At 45.0% G+C, this 16,976-nt stretch overlaps 1 protein-coding gene and 1 long non-coding RNA gene across 2 annotated transcripts; one reads left to right on the top strand and one right to left on the bottom strand.

The window, feature by feature from the left end:
* Positions 1-3,136: 3,136 nt before the first annotated feature.
* Positions 3,137-16,493, bottom strand: tshr (thyroid stimulating hormone receptor). Its single transcript, XM_057016611.1, has 10 exons — positions 16,101-16,493; positions 12,608-12,679; positions 11,648-11,722; positions 9,720-9,794; positions 9,227-9,301; positions 8,697-8,774; positions 8,221-8,289; positions 7,316-7,393; positions 5,602-5,790; positions 3,137-5,397 (listed from the first exon to the last, which is right to left on the bottom strand). The coding sequence occupies exons 1-10, from the start codon at positions 16,271-16,273 to the stop codon at positions 3,948-3,950; spliced, it is 2,334 nt and encodes a 777-aa protein (XP_056872591.1). The 5' UTR covers positions 16,274-16,493; the 3' UTR covers positions 3,137-3,947.
* LOC130515948 (uncharacterized) lies at positions 6,620-7,360 on the top strand. The gene is made up of 3 exons (XR_008947312.1): positions 6,620-6,734; positions 6,855-6,938; positions 7,308-7,360. It is a non-coding gene; the product is annotated as an uncharacterized LOC130515948 (long non-coding RNA).
* Positions 16,494-16,976: the final 483 nt, after the last annotated feature.

Below are 16,976 nucleotides of genomic sequence, written 5' to 3'. Positions count from 1 at the left end.
TCATCCACGTCCTGTTTTAATCTACAACAGGAGTCAGATCAGGCAGATCTCCCCTGTTTAAATCCAGGCATTCCCGGAATAAATGCAGGGTAATCACAGATGTTCCTGATCATCCCAATCAAGGAACCGGAACAGACCCTTAATACACGTGCTAATAAGCTCACATTTAGCCGGGCTGCTGCGAAAAAGGCTTTTCTCTGATTTTCTTTCCGTTTCCATGACTACTGATTTTTATGCCGTGAAGTCGCCCTCAGCCCCCTTCCCGATCACCTGACCTGCACCCCTCCCTTGCAATTTCTCCCTTTTAAAGAACAGGTTTGATTTAATGCATCGCTGCTCAGCGTTGGGACCCAACAAAATGTGGCAGACTCGCCTCGGCCTTTGTTACATCCTCCATTTGTGGGACTTTTCTGCCGTCAATGATGCTGATTGCGCCCAGCCCTGACGTCCCAAGACTGCTGGAGCTGTCTGTGGCTGTGGCTGGTAATTGGTGGTGCATTTCTTCAACCTTAACGGCAATTTTTTCAAACAAATTCTGACTTCTACTTTTCTCAAATGTCTCGGCAGACAGTTTTTGGCAGAAGCATCTCGTCAGAGCAGCCGCCCTGATTGGGAATCGCTTTCTAAACAAATGTGAGGCTGAATGAACGTGGACGTGTCTTCAATTCGGCTTCCTTAGCCGTGTAATCCGGAGCTGGATGGCTGTCAGAGTAAGCACGGCGGCGCTCTCCTCTGCCTCCCCTTTAAGCCGCAGCCAAACAGATATAATCCCTGTGAATTTCCCTGTGGGTAATTAGGAGATAAAGGTGTGGTTCTGTCTGGGATTAAGGCAAATCAGAAAACTACATGCCGATTTTTATCCTTGATTGTAAAAGGATTTGAGGCAAGCTGTCACTGCTGAGATGTATCGCATGGCACACAGACGTAGTGGGCCCGGCAGAGGGGGAACGCCTCCCTGGCGACCTCTGAAGTGGGCTCTTTTGTGACTGCTGCTGAGTGAGGCCTGTAATGAGACCCTGAAGATGACCAGTTTAGGCCCCACAGCGCCATTTGTGCAGGAGGTAACGGAAGGAGGCCGCCAATCAGCGAACCAGATACCAACAAGTCCGTGGAATGTGGTGCTCTGTTGGCACCGTGTCGTGAGTTCGCCTCTGGCTTCGGGACAAAGCTGTCCACGTCCATTTCCTGGAGGCAGGACTGGATGGGGATAGCGTTACCATTTATAATTTAACTTAAAGAATTGGAAACTCCAGGTTTAAGAGGCAGAAAATCAGTCTGTCATCAGTATTTGTTCGGCTTCCGACATGGACCTAACTTACCTTTTCGCGCAGCTTTGTGCACGTTGCAAAATTGAAAACAGGCGCAAACGGCGAGATGAACGGAGGCTGAGTTCCGTCTCGGGTCGTGCACCCTTTTTCCTGTCACGCCACATCAAAACATTGATGTCATCCCCGAAATGGCTGGCTTGACCTCGCAAGCTGTGTTTCTAGTTAAGTCAAGATGGATGTTTTTGTTGAAGAAGAAGGGGTTGATTTAGAGCTGGATCTGACCTGCTGGATCTTTGAACATGCTAACCTCGTGAGCAACCGCTAACCTTCTGCTACAGCTGCAGGTAACCTGTTTTAATCCTTGAATATTTGACATTTTGTTTGTTAAAAGTTCCAAAAATGAGCTGTTCTTTGAAATTATTCTGCATAAAGCAACAACTGGGCCTGATTAAGCGCTGGTGCCCAACCTCATCATGCTGGTGTTCCCAAACTCTTCTATGCTGATTCCTGTTCTTGCTGCCAGACACGACCAAGCAAGGCAACACAAACTCAATCATGGTTCAAAATGTAACAAATCAGAATTGAAAGGTCTGTTGTGGCATTTGGCAGCACCTGGTTGCACCAAATACTCAATTTCATAGGATCTGTAATTCTCAACACCTGTCCTGAACTCCCAGCTTGTTAGATCTGATTGAAATAACCTCTCCTTTTCCAGTGGTTCCAGTGGACTGCAGCTTGCTTTTGCTTTGCTCCAGTAACCATTCAAGTGATTTGCGTGAGACAGCAGCTTGATTCTCAAGTGGCCCGGCCCGGCCATGCCTTCTACTTCACAAACCAAAAAAAATGACATCTTAAACGCTGGGATTTTCTCTTCCAAATACCAGGGTTCTGGACGCCCTACTCCTACCTACGCCACATTTGACTTGAGCAAACTAATCCGGTGTTAGCTTGGTGCATTTCTGGGTGCTGCCCTGCTTGTTTGAGGTGAGGCTCAAGATCTGAGTTTATTTGAAGTGCTTAGACAGGAATGATCAGAAAGGCCTGAGAACCGGCCATAGGAGGAATGTCAAAATAAATCAGTCGCAGGCCCAGGCAGCTCATTTGGCCCACTCTGTCTCGCAGGCTGTGAATCCTGCCTTGACGTGCGATGAACCCGACGGCACCGGGGAAAACGTAAACGTGCAGCGACTGTTGAACACTTGTTGAACATCCGCGCAGACAAGTGCAGCCAGCTTAGCGTGCTTAATGTTTGAAGGGCCCACACCGGTTTGTTCCGAAGGGGCGACGGGGAAGACGGAACTAAAGCTGTGGAAAAATTTCAGCTGAAAATACAGTTTGGAATTCACACCAGCAGCCTGGAATGTGGCGCGGACATGCAGGTCGAAATCTTTCCAGGTCTGATTGCATTGAGAAGGCATTAGACCCATATAGACTTGGCAATGCTGCTTTTTTTTTGACATGACTGTCCAGCAGTCAGGTCAAATATCCTCAGAGCCACTTTGTGAGTAAAATTAAAAACCATCTGAAATGATCGTTCCTGGAAAATCCACCTACATTCTTGATATTTCACTGGGAACTGAAATGCTAACCAGATGTTGAGATGCCACTGGCCGCGGGTGTCCTGCTAATGGCTTAATATCACTTAAGTTCCAGAGGTCCAGCTCACACGTGTCCCAGCTGTATTTGGTCTCCCCCCCGCTGCCACGCGATGCTATCTGCTGATTACACAAGGCACTTGTTTCCACGAGGATTGAAAAATAACACAATCATACTAGAAAAACAACCACAGCGTTCCCAAAGAGGGAGCTCCTAGAGTATATATTTGTAATTATCAGGCCTATCTGCAATTTGTAAAAAATAGATAATACTCAGAAATGTGCCTGGTGTTTATACTTGTAATTGGATCACAAGGTCAAAAAACATTATGTAAAAGAACTACTTTGAGCTTTAAAAAAACACATTAATAGATCAAATATACAAATAAACAACTAGAGAAAAGCAGGCGGCGAGCTCAGGCCACCAAGCAGCATATGTCCCCACATATTGTGACAACACCCGTAGTATCGTATAGGCAGTAGTAATACAAGTTTACGTAACATTGTAGATCAAGCCAAGGGGCTTTGATCTTTGCATAATCGTCGCTAAAATTTAAAGAATTTAATTTAATGAATTCTCAGCCCCTAAAAATATTTCATGAAAATAAATTTTTTTGGTAGTTTGCTAACAGCCAAACAAATGCCAGATGTCAGATGACGTCCTTAACACTAAACATCAGTGAGCTAGCAGGCTGTCGGCAAGCATTTCCCACCATCTTTATCATGAAACTATATTAATGTCAGTCTGTAAAGGAAATATTCAACTGAACTATATGCATGTTTTTATTATGCATGCCCTCTTTCCGCTTTAATAATCCCTCCTCTATTCTCACCAGCCCTTCCAAAAAAAAAAAAAAGGATTAGCCTCATATTTTAGTGACATCCGATATTGCCAACAACTGGAACAAGAAAATCATCACAGCCGAAATCGTGAAAGCAGCTGAACTTGGCCTGGAAATTAAAGCAGATGCAGAATTCTGGAGCGTTCTGTGAAATATCCACGCAAATCTGGTCCACAAACACTTCAAGGCCTCTTCTCACACCTGCAGCCTGTCTTCCTTTACCGCCCTGGCTCGGTGCCGGCTCACGTGTTCAGGCTCTGGCTCTCTTCGGGTCTTGTCGGCTGGCCGCCCGCTTGCTGGTAGCTGTGCCCAGAGCACTTCTTCATGTGGATTAGCACTTCTTCTTGGTTCATAATCCCTCCTTTCCTTACTTTGTCCCTGCGGGTCTGAGAGGACCCACTGCTGCCCTTCGACGAGACCGTCTGGCCCCTAAACAGCTGTGCTCGTTGTTGACAAAGTCCAACCTTGCTGAGGAGGATGAATACATCCCCCCTGAATGCCTTAGTGAAGATGGCATAGAGGAATGGGTTGGCACAGGAATTGAGAGGGTAAAATAGCACCAATAAAATCTTGGAATTGGAAACTGTGATGAGGGGCCGGTCCAGCACAGCTGACAGGGCGTAAAAAGAAATGGGTGCCATGCACAAGAAGTCAGTGAAGATGAGGACGGCCATGCGCTTGGCAATGTTTGTATCCTTGGATCCGGAATGGTAGTGAGGGTTGTGCACGGCACAATAAATCCTAAAATAGCAGGCGCAGATGATGAAAAAGGCCAGAATGTTCAGGACCAGAACCGACAAGATGTAGACCTGTGCTGCGATGGACTGGGTGTCCATTGGGAGGCAGATGCTGACCCTCTGGTAACTGCTCACCCCAACCAGTGGAAGCACGGCGAGGATGAGGCAGAAGATCCATCCGCCGAGCATCACGGCTGCCGCGTGGTGCAGGTGAAGCTTGCGATCCAGCCGCATGGCAAAGGTGATGGCGTACCACCTCTCCAAGGTGATCACCGTAAGGGTGTACACCGAGAACTCGCTGGCGAAGACGGTGAAAAACCCCGCCAGCCCGCACCCGGGGCCCGTCTGCCAGTCTATGGCGTGGTTGAAGTACTCGGCCCGAGTGTGGAGGTCTACAGAAGCAATGAGCAGCAGGTAGATCCCCATGCACAGGTCCGCGACGGCCAGGTGACACATGAGGAAACGGGACACTGACAGCTTGTAGTGGCTGGTGAGCAGCACCAGCAGGACCACCACGTTTCCCAGAACAGCCAGCAGGCTCACGAACCACACCGACACTCGCAGGAAGCCAAAGCCCATTATGTCCTCGCAAGGGTTAAACTCGTCGGGCGCAGGTGTGCACTCCACCTCCTCTCCTTCCTCACACACCACATAATCATAACGGCTGTCAAAGTCTTGGCCCGTGTCCTCCTGGGGGTTCTTCAGGGTCTCTCCAAAGCCCACATCCTCGTCTGGCTGGCCCCCAAAGTAAGCGTGGTAGTGCAGGCTGCCGTGGAAATCACCGATCCTCCAGTCTTGCTGGGACTCTCTCTGCCCTCCATCATTCAGATCCTGTTCTGGGATTGTTTCCACCACGCTGTCACCCTGGAGGGAAGGCATGCTCAACGGCGCCACGGAGCGCTTGTGAAGCTGATCGTAGAATGCGGTGAGGTTACAGATGATGTACTCCAAAAAGCTGGAAAACACACACGAACCAAACGTGTGCTTGTGAAAACTAAAAAGGTCTGAGGCTTGCATGCAGATGTGCCACTCGTCTAAATCAACAACCTCAGACTATACGGAAGGTTCTGATGGACGCCGTTTGTCTGTTATTCACCTTGGAGGCGCCGGCATTGGACAGCACCAGTTCTGGGGGAGTAAATGAGTGTCCGGAGCTCACCCTCGTTTCTTTTTGAGGTTTTTGAAGCCGCAGCAGTGACTGGGATAGGTGAGGTTGGCGACGGTCAGGTGCTTGAAGGTTTTGATGGGCGGCAGCTTCTTCAGGGCCCACGCGTCCCGCGCCTTCAGCTCACGGAGCGAGTCCATTCCCAAGGTCGGGAGGGAGGCGATCGCCGTTAGCGACACGTCTCTATGAAAAAGAAAGAGGCCTTATTAACTTCATGGAAAGGTGACCGATTGTTGCCTACCCTCGGGCGCCTGCGACTATTCTTTTTCCCGAGCTAATCTTTTTACCTGTTGTCCAGCTGCAGGTTATATCTACTTTTACGATCCCACAGATGTCTCCTGTTTTCCTGGGTCAGAACCAAAATTCAAAGCCATCACTGCAGCATGCGAGCGTTCATTTTGTCCCGTGTTTACAGATGATCTCTGCATGGGTACACTCAGTTTCTTTCAGAATGGAACCAGATCAATGTGCACCAGAGGGGTAGGAATAATGGACCCGTAGAACCCGGCAGCCACTCCCCCCTCATATAAAAAGAGATTGATGTGGTCTGACCCTAAAAATCAGATGCCATATACATTATCTGGGGCTGGAGGGACCATGAATTTAGCTACACCTTCCATCTGTTTCCCAGAGCTCTATACATTGTTAAACACTTCCATGTGTGCTTTTCACATTTGGCCATCAAAACACGTCCAGGGACGTGCAGGGGATCGTCAGTCACACCAACGTCCTGCGTGATCCCATTATCGGGACACGAAATCCTTCCCAGGGACCAAGAGGAGGCCAAATTCTGTTTTGCTTGCTTCATTTTAATAACCTTGCTAAATATCTGCTGGCTGTTTCATTTGATTAGATTAAGTTAATGAGCCCAACTGTTTTATTGAAAGTTTTTTTATTTAGACCCATTTGCTCTCCTCTGCTTTTATTCCTCTCCTGGGAAAGATTCTGTAAGTCGGTGGAAAAAAAAGAAGCAGTGCTGAATTTGTCATTTGCAGATGTTTACTTTCTGACCTAATAGACGTGACCTCACTCATGTTCTTTAGTGAAACACGGGAGGAGGTCCTGCACACGAACCCCGCCGATCTAACAGACACTAAAGGGCTGGATGGGGGCCAAACAGGAAGCAGGTATTTGAAAGCGGCTGCTAAGAAACAGACATTCATCTACAGAGACGTTGAGAATGAAAAACAGAATCAAAGAATACGATGGAATTTCTCGCTCACACGCTCGCACACAATGGGTTTCAGATTTCCTGCTTGAAAACCCAGCTGGGGAATCGTTCCTACCCTCTGATCTGAGCTGTGTCTCTACACAGATCAGAATCTCATCAGGTATCGACTTTATGAACGCAGTGATGAATAACCATCCAGAATCATTTGCTCCACATTTTAAAGCTACTATTTGCACTCCAGTGTTTTGTATTTTTGATAAGAAAGATCAGGAAAATGTCACTGTCATGTCTCTTTGTTTGGCTAACGTTAGCTTAGTTTAGCACAAAGCCTACCAGCATATAAAAATCTGCCATCTGAGTCACAGCATTTAATCCAGATGGACGCATTTGGTTTGAGGGTAATTGCTACCATGTGTTGGTTGTGTTATTCTATTGAAATTGTGGATTTCATTTACATCAGTTGGCAAGATTTTTAAAATAATTTACATGCAGTATGAATAACAACCCTCAAATATGTCCATCTCTTTAGGTACTTACAAAAGCAACGGACCGCTGATGGTGCCCACAAAGGCCTGCTCATCCATCTTGGTAAGGTACCAGTTCCTGTGAAGGTCACTGGACAGGATCATTTAAACATTATTCAAACAGAATTGATGCAAACGTTAATTAGACCAGTCGGAGGAAAGCTTGTGATAGTATTATGCTCGTTATGGGACTTTGCCCTCTTTGTTTTCTTTAATTGTGTGACAGCTGACTCTAATGCACACTCGCTATATAATCCTTCAGAATGTCTTCAGACTAATAAAGGAAAATAGGGAGAAAAGTGTCTGAGTCTCAGAGCAGGCCGGTGCCAAAACCAACACTCGGTGATGGCTTAATTGGGCTTTTATAAGGACCTGAGAGGTGTGCAGGTGTTGTAGAAGAGGAAGCGAGCCTGAAAATTAATATCCTAAATACCTCATATCCTCAATATGCAGGATTTTGGACCAGTGGCTGACAAATGTGGGGAAAAAAGCAGCTTCTCTCACACTTTATCCACCTGGGAGAATTGAATCTAGTGTGAAATTGATTTCTTTAAGTCTGACTTAAACCTCCAGAGCGTGAGCGGAAGAGGGTGACTCTTTTTGCAGACTCCCAGACTGGAAGGTCCTCCCCCACAGTGAAAACCGAAGCTTGCGAGCAGCTGCGATTCTGCTTTTCTTGTACAGATGAGAAGTAAACGGGCCAGTAAATGATACTGTATCATTTTATTAAAAGTTATCCGCTGATTCGAGCAGCTGAGAAATGACTCTACCACTGAGATGAATCTCTGTCGGGGGTCTGATGGCAAATAAAAGGTTTAAATCCCACTGACTTCATCACACTTATGATATTATGGATTGTGCCAGTCCTGAAATGTTGAATCAAACCCGGCACATCTGCGCGCAAGAGAAAATACCTACACTTGGTCGAGCTTGGTCCCGTTAAAGGCGTGAGGATCAATTTCCCTGAAGCCATTTCCATACAACATCCTGCAGCAATAATAAAAAAAAGCTGTCATTTTAGTCAAAATACCTCAGATGATGAAAATATATCCCACGTGTTTATTTCTGCTCCTGCGCTGTGCAGCAGTAACTCGTTTCACATGCTCTGGGGGTCGGTGCGATCTCAGGCTGTTGAACCCAACGGCTTCTTTAAAATCCTGACTTGAGGATTAAAATTGCAAAGCATCGCCACTTCCTGTCAAATTTCCTCGATTTCACAGTTGTGGATACTTTTTCCTGTCTTCTCTGTGTGATTTTAGGAAGTTTGGACGTGGGCTCTGAGTGACATAATATGGGTCCCATTCCTTCTACAATAGCTACTTCGATGTTTGGATTTATAGATATAAAAAGTTTTTAGGAAGTTTAATGCATTTTGTATAAAAATAACATCTTACGCTGTCAGCACGTTGCTGGTAATGCCACGGAATGAGTTGGCTGGGATGTCAGTGATGTAGGGATGATCAACAATTTCCCTGCGAGGAATGACACCAAACACAGATTAAATTAAGTGATGCAGTGAATAAACATCCATTTTTATGTTGGAGAGCGCCACAGCAATCGGTCTGTGGAGGAAGATTACATTAGGAGGAAGAGGAGGGCGCGACACGGAGAGGTGAGGATCTGCACAACACATTTCTCTCAGATGGTTTTGTTGGCACGCGAGATGCTTGTTGAGTCTGCAACGTGCACACGCACACACAAACACGCATCATATACCCATAAGACATTCATTAAGGGGGAAATGATGTTGAGAGCAGTGTAGAAGCATTTCTCAGTAATAAGGAAGGAAAAAAGTGCTCGTTTTCATCTAAAATGGTTTAAAATGATACAGTAGGATTTATTAGTAGATCACAAATTGGCATTTCTCCCCAGCTTCAACTTTGACATATTAAAGGTCATAATAATGAGCATAAAAACAACTTACAGGATGAAGTACGGGTCATCTGAGTGGATGCTGCTCAGGTCAGGAAAGACGGTGAGGCCGGTGTTAAAGATCCCCCTGAACATTGGGAGAAACACAGTTTTTACAGTGTAAAAGTTAAAAAATAAAATACACAGAGCATTTTATTAAGTTGTATTTACAACACAGGCCTTAAAGACAGCATTTAAATCCAATTTTCTGCCGACAAACAGAATTTAAGGATTCTAAAGCATATATTATGAGCCCGAATGCCGATTCTTTTACTCTCAGGCCAGATATATGAAACATAAAATATCTGCTGAATAAACACCCCCTTGACATTTGGCTGAAGTCGTCCTGGACCACTGCATAAATCCAAATAAATTGGCTTGCCTATGAAAAAAAAAACATCCTAATGTCTAAATTAGTGCCAGACCTTTCTTTCCTTTTTTTATCGCAGTCATGTTGAAAATATGTGTAATTTAAAAGTAAGAAAGTGGGAGGACGCCGTACTCACAGGTACTTGAGGTCGGGGAGATTTTTAAAGGCTTCTTTGTCGATGTAGGTCAGACTTTTTGCATTACGTATTTCTCTGAAAGAAAAATGCACTTGTTAAAAACGGAGAATCTCAGCACGAGAGTGCGCCGTGGCCACTTTGAAACCTCAGAACAGGATGAAGCGCGCGCCAACGTGGAAGCGAAGTGGAAACCTGGTGGCGACGGCCAGGACCAGAAGAGTCCAATTAGGCTTTTATTAGCGTGCTCTGGGCTGGCCCGGACACCTCTCTCTGCCGTCGGAGCCCGTGTCGCCCTCTGAAACATGCGCTCTCGTCTGTCAACGCACACCTGGCGCAGCAGACAGACGGGGGGAGGTCAGTTAAAGCGTGGCGTCGGAGACGTTCATCCTCCCCTGCTGCTGCTGTGCGACTGCAGATGTTCGCTGAGGGCAGTTTTACGATCTATAAATCACTGTTTATATACATGTATAGTAGCCTTGTAATGGACTACAAAATGGCCGTGGCGTTTGGAGTTTTCCAAGTCAAACAAACACGCGCTTAAGTCGCAGCTCTTTGAACTCCAGATGTTGGGAATTCCTTTACTCTGCTTTCATGTCAATGCGAGGTTTTATTTCTTCGGGAATTGGGGTTTTTAAGGTTGATACGGGAACAGTTTGGTTGGTGCCGCTAGCACCGCCGATCCATTCCAAGAAGAGCGAAGGTCATACGCTGACCCAGACCAGGCCACAGAAAAGCTGAACTGTGAGTGCATGTGATCCAAAGAACATATTTCAGGTGGGTGGTGGATTGAAGCACTCCAGGGTGTTTTCCTTCTGTTGTTTTAATGATTTTTTTTCAGCCCCATTCGAGAAAAAAAAAGCGGCCCACGTTTCGACCCAATGGTCAGGCCTCCTTCTGCTGAATTTATTATAAGATAATATTGATTTTTGTAGTCAATGTGTTCCTCATTCGTGGGTTAAAACACTGCTGTTGCAGGAGGCGGAGACGTGTGGCAACACACTCATGGAGGATGCGGAAACAATCGGGAATCAAGAGAGAATTCCTGATTCCCAAATTTCTCAAAACTGATGTTTCATCTTGATAGTGCTTCAAGTCTGATTATTTCCTTCGACGTTCTGGCTGCGCAGCCCCGAACCCACAGCTGGTGGTGCAGGCCCCGAACAGCCAACGGGAGGTTGAGCATTAATTTGCGTCTGACCCTGAAGGAATCCCCAGAAAGATGCCATTATCCCATGTATGGCAGCCCACTCCAGCGCACAATCAATGGCAAATAGGACCCAGATATCCAAAATCCACCGTCAGAACACACATCCGACCTCAGGCTGCGGTTTGAATTAAGCTTTATGTCTGTATTTTGATGTCTGGAATCAAGTAAGGGAAGGAGAACAATGATTTAGGGAAATGCCTCAAACTATAGCGGTTAATTCAAGTGAAGGCCCTCAGAGCAAAACATTCACACAGGCAGGAAGTCGTGCGGTAAAATATGAAGTGCTAGGAGGTATTTTGTGCCTGCGCACAGACTCGACCATAAATCTCTTTCCAATATTTGAGAATAAAGTGCAACTTGGTGGATTTTCTCCCCGAGCAGCTTTAACAAGCGCATGAGCTCGAGAAGACAAATAACAGCTGCTGCAGGCGTCTCTTCGGTCCGTAAGATTGATTATTTGTTATTTTATCAAACCTAATTGGTTTTCATCTAAATTGCCTGCACTAATCCCACAAGAGGGTATTCAGGTGAGGCGAATCTGCCTTATTAGGATCTATAAGTGGTGCACAAGAGAAATAAACCCCTAATGCATTTATGCTGCTCTTCTATTTGCTGTGGGACAGTTTTTCGAAATGGAGCATTTTTCTCCCCAGACAGTAACAGAGCAGCTTCATCAATAGGGATCAATAAAGGGCAACGCTGTTTTTCTTTAGTTACTCACATGTGGGTGATTTTCCTCAGGCTGTAGAAGGAGTGCTTCTCCAGCTTCTGCAGCGTAACATCTACAGATATATATCTGGAAGAAACACACCACCCACTTTAAGCTCCAGCATTGCAACTTCGACAAAAATCTGTGCGTTTTACCTGTTCTGCGCTAGCATGCAAGTGAAATCTAAGACTTGTTTTCATAAGTGGACGTGCTGGGATCCAAAAAAAAAAACCCCAAACCCTGCAACTCTTCCTCAAATTTATCATGCCACTTTTAATGCCTCCCAATCACGGGCAATTTTACAGGAATGCTCCCCGCGTATGCGTTACCGGGTCGTCCGTCATGCTGCTCCCATTTGTTATGACTTGGTTGCAGGTATGCTCTTTAAATAAACGTAACATTTGAACTGATAGGACACCTAACACACGTTCTGTTTGCTTTGGTACTTAATACAACAGACCTTAATCTTATTCTTAAAGGTTTCTGAGAATGTCACTGGTTTTCTATCAGTGTATCGTTTCATCTGGAAAGACAACAGAGACTCAGCAGATCCACTGTCGGTCAGCACTTATGTCTATTTGAGGCTTAGGGAAAAATAACCACCTCCGTCTCCTTCATGCATGACTTAGACGCAGATGTTGGAGTCAGCGGCCAGGAATCAGGGCTCAAACTGTATATTTTACCTCAATGCAGAGGCTTCACCCCAACTATGAGAGTAAAATCACCACACGCCCAAAAGCCTGGGCGGGAATACCTCAATAATGTCCAAACCCCACTGTGGCCAGCATTCCTACTGAAGGAACACCATTAGGAGCCAGTGGTGATATGAAACAGGGAGAAAATCTCCTCCGTAGGTGGGGAATAAAAATAGGGGTGATTTGGACCAAAGCAGCAGGTGACTGAGGGGGAAAACAACCTGGATGAAACCGGTTTGAGAGGACAAAAGATGCCTCCAAATAAAATGTCACTCACATCCTTGAGATGTTGACCATGCTGGAAAAGGTATCTGCCGTCACGGAAGACAGTCGCGTCTCGAAAAGCCATCTGGGAAATGAAAACAAACTTAGTACTTTGCTCTCAATGTTATCATTAAGCTATGGTTTAGGAACTGTTGTACTAAATTGTGCAGCACACTAGTTGTCACTTAACTAGCAGTCAAACCAAGTCTGGGTCTGTTTAGGACGTTGTTTTATTAATTGGGTGAAACAGAGCTTGACGTTGTTTACTGAAGGGAAAATTAACTTTGTATTTGTGTCAAAAATAATCTTATTTATTTACCCAGCTGATGAACAGTTACTACTTTTAATATCTTATTGTGCTGGAGCAGAGCGGGCTAGCTTGAGTCCAGGCATTATTTATGTAGCTCCAGGCATTAGACATGTGCACATGTCCCATAATTCCTCACCATAACGATGCACTAGAATTGGTGTTACCTAAAACCTCCTTGTTTCTCAACTTGCAACAGAGTTTCTGCGCCGGATCAATGCAGGCGGCTCATCCAGAAGAGCAATTTTTGAAGTATCATCACGGGAACAAAACAAACTAATTCCGAGGCTGAATTGTAGCCCAGGTAGTCTGTCGATATAAGAGCGCAGCACCCTAAACACACTCTGACAAACTCAAACAAACACAGCGGCACAGAGCCGACGCAGATGCCAAAAAGCCTTGTCAAGCCGGGGGGTGTTTCGCTGTTGCACAACAGCAATTAACCTGTGCTCGTTTGCCCTCACAGAAGGACGGGGAGAAGACCAATGAGCCCATCTCAGGGGCTCCGAGAGAAAAGTGCTTCCACGATTTGTCATTTTGGATGGTGAAAAACAAACAGCCTGGGAATTGAGTTTGAAGTAGGGAGAGGCCGCTGCATTCAGAAAGCTGTCAGGGTTGATCCTGTGACATCTGCAGGCCAATGGGGTCAGTGGACAGAGGTCAGTCTTCACTTCTGCATATCAAATCACAGCCCTGAAATATCCCTGACGTGGAAGTGGAGGATTTATTAGGGTGCATTTCCATCACCTGAGCTAATGAATAGCTGGGATACGCTCAGAATTCCCAGCTCGTTTGTTCCCAGTCAGGCAACACCGGCAGCATTTGACTATCTGACTGCTGTATTAGCTGAGGGGTCACATGGACAGACAGGCCTGAGTTATCCCCTCTCAACTCCCATCCAAAAAAAACTAGGGGTTTATGAAAAACCAAAACGGCTTTCTTCTATTTCCCTTGAAGTCTTTTTTAAATATAATTGTTCACAAATGGAACTAACTGGGTGTTTGAGAAATGTGCTGTTGAAGGTAAATATTGTAGCTGAGCGCATCGTCCAGACGCCGCCGGGAGTCACGCTACGGCTGCTTCTTAGCGTGTCTGCGCTTTCTGTTCTGCCTCTCTGACTCCCAGTGACACATGGAGTGGCCTCAGCACACACAAACACACACACAAACACACACACGCACACACACGTGCCTGCAGCCGTCTGCTCTCCATTCAACTTTTGTTTTGCCAGCAGAACTTTTGCATGTTCTTCCTCCACGAAAGAAGTCCAAAAATTTCACTTTCTTGCAAAAAAACCCCTCAGATTCAATTATCTACAGCAAGATATCGTTTCCAGCTCCCCAGAATTCTCATCCTATCATTTGTGGTGAAGATTTAACCAGTTTTTGATGAGCAGCGGGACGCTTCGCTATTTCATTTGCTGGAACACTGAATTGAGCTGCTGGTATTCTTCTGGATCCGTCTGGGAGTCTGACTGTGGGCAGAAACAGATTTTCGAGCACACACGTGAAGGTCGTCAGTCAAAAGAGGACTCGGTCGCTGTCAGAGGATGCATGGCCTCAGTGGTACCTGAGCACGCCATAATCATCCCATTGTTTTTAACTTTGATACTAATAAGAGAGCAGCGTGATTTCTGGAGAACTTTGAGGCTCTTCCATCTTTCTAGTGTCACAAACAGTGATTTCACAATGGCACCACTGTATGGAACATGGAAGGTGTTTGCTCCAAACCTAATTTTTTCCCCAAACGCGTGATTTATTGATATTCCCGGCATTTTTTTTTTTTGGCACGCCATAAAGTCTGACGATTACGAAGTTTCCTACGCGCCCCCAGAGTGTCCCTATTAAAGTTGACAAAAAAGTCTTGTTCAGATGTTTTTCCCGCAGTGAATGAAAGCTCTGCTTCTACTGCTGTGTAGTTCCTGACATCTAGTGGTGAGGCTGCAGAATTTAGCCAACTAAGCAGCCTCCAGCAAAGCTTAATTGATATCTAACCATGTCTGGACAGACAAATCTGGTTTTCTTTTTTCAGATTTGAATCTGACATGTGCTCAGGTGAGTTTTTGTCTGTGCACGACGCCATTTGTCAGTAACCTTTGTAGAGAGGTGAGCAACTAACAAAATGGCTGCCAGTAACAGATTTTCATTCAGTCATTAAAAAAAACAAACTATTTTTAATGCAAAGGTGCACAATTACAGTCATGGACACAGTTTCCTAACATTTCCCAGTGGTCACATGTAGTATTGCAGTTAAAACGCCGATAAATATGTGATACTTGTATTTAACATTGAAATCCCTTCTCATGCCCCCCAAAAAAGCTGCTTAAAACTGCCCTTAAATATAAATGAAGCATTATAGAAAAAAGTTTATTTTTATCACTGGAAGAAATATATTGTTACATTTATAAATTGTGATTTCTAATTTATTTAGATGATGGTTTTAAGGTGTAGATTTCTTGATATCAGCAGAAGATTATAAAGCAATTGCCACTCAGCTACATTGTGAAAATCATTTGGAATATTAAATTTGCTGTGTAAACATTGAGACAGGCCAAAATTCTGTCCAGTCTAGGATTTTATTTTATTTTATTTTTTTTACTGGTGATTAATCTCAACTAAATTACAGCTTGATTGAAATAAGTGAGCCACACTGGCTAATTGGTCTGAAGCCCATTTGCTTTCTGTCAGGTTTATATTCAACACAATTTCCCTCTCTTTGAACAATATGAATAACTACAATTATTAACATAAATGAAACCATTTGTTACAAGTGCGCGAAACTACAACTGATGAAAGTATTTCTTTCTCATAAAAGTCAGTTAAGCATTTAGTGTTATGCCTTAAACTAACGAATCGTTGTGGTAATTCGCAGCTGTATATTTTATATGCCCTGCAATTAATCATTTCTTACAGTGTGATATATTTAAAAAATGACTTAATTTCACACAAATCCCCATCAGAATTCACTTTGACAGCTGGAACATAGCTTGTGAGCAGCTAGTGGTCCGTAAAACTGACGAAAATAATACCCTGAAATGGAGAAAAAAACACTTAACACAACAGTCAGACTCCGAAACCCTCTGGGAACACTTTGAAGAAATAATCATATGATGTTAAAATGATTTTCCCCGGGCTTGGGAGCACTTTACATTCAAAATGCATGAAGCGCTTTTACAGACGCGTTTTGTTCGCCTACTTACAATATTTCCGTGCTTGCTGGGAACCTGGGCAGAATATCAATGTCAAAGCAGTAGATGGTGCGAGACCTCCACTCGGAGCACTCGCAGACAGCAGGGCAGGAGTCAGTAGCCTCCGAGGAACCGCTGACGGGGAGGATGATGAGCGTCAGCAGCGCGCATGTTATCATCTGCATGCTGGATCTGCGCAGGGTCGCTGCAAAATATCCCCAAATGAGTCTGCCTCTCCACCTGATAGATCCTTCTGATGGCCACAACAAGCAGTGTGTGACCGGTGTAATCAAGAAGCCCAAGATTAGCGATGTTTGTTTGGGGGGGAGGTTAAGGTTTATCCTCAGGTAGATGCCGAAGACTTGCAGCCGCACTTTGCCGCACAGGGCCGCAGGAGCGTGTGAAGGTGGGGATGCTGTAGGACGGACATTTGCAGTCCTGTGGTGGGTGTGGAGGTGGTCTCCAACCTGAGAAGAGGGTGGATTCTTGAACTCTTTTAAAAGATAATCATGTCGTTTTGGCACGGCCCATTATTCTGCATTATTCACTCTATAATATATTAGCCACTCGACAAACTTTTCTCAAGTTTTTATATCAGTTTATTATTATACTTTGTTACTTTTTTTTACCTAAAGAGCGGCAGAAGTAGCGGTAAAGGAACTTTTTGGACAATGTAGTTTGCAAATAACATGTTTCCACAGCGCTTCAACGAGGACAGCATACATTTCCCGGCATCCTTTGCTACAGGCTGTGCCGTCGATTGTTTTTCCTGTTCAGACGCGGCTAGTTTGAGTTGCCAAACCCCAACAAAAACAGAGCTGTTCTTCTGTTCGCTGTCGCTCGCCTAACAAAAAACATACCTTTCAAACACGTTTCTTTTTTTTTTTT

The sequence above is a fragment of the Takifugu flavidus genome, chromosome 19, assembly GCF_003711565.1.
Source record: "Takifugu flavidus isolate HTHZ2018 chromosome 19, ASM371156v2, whole genome shotgun sequence".
NCBI lineage: Eukaryota > Metazoa > Chordata > Actinopteri > Tetraodontiformes > Tetraodontidae > Takifugu > Takifugu flavidus.
The sequence above is the reverse complement of the archived record's forward strand: the minus strand, read 5'-3'. Positions and strand labels throughout refer to the sequence as shown.

What these genes read in the sequence shown, in the direction of transcription:
- tshr (XM_057016611.1), bottom strand. Translation starts at nt 16,273, where the DNA reads ATGCAGATGATAACATGCGCGCTGCTGACGCTCATCATCCTCCCCGTC. An exon ending in CCAGCAAGCACGGAAATATT is followed by an intron (nt 12,680 to 16,100) that starts GTAAGTAGGCGA and finishes TTCATTTCCCAG; the next exon opens with ATGGCTTTTCGAGACGCGAC. An exon ending in CTGAGGAAAATCACCCACAT is followed by an intron (nt 9,795 to 11,647) that starts GTGAGTAACTAA and finishes TTTTTCTTTCAG; the next exon opens with AGAAATACGTAATGCAAAAA.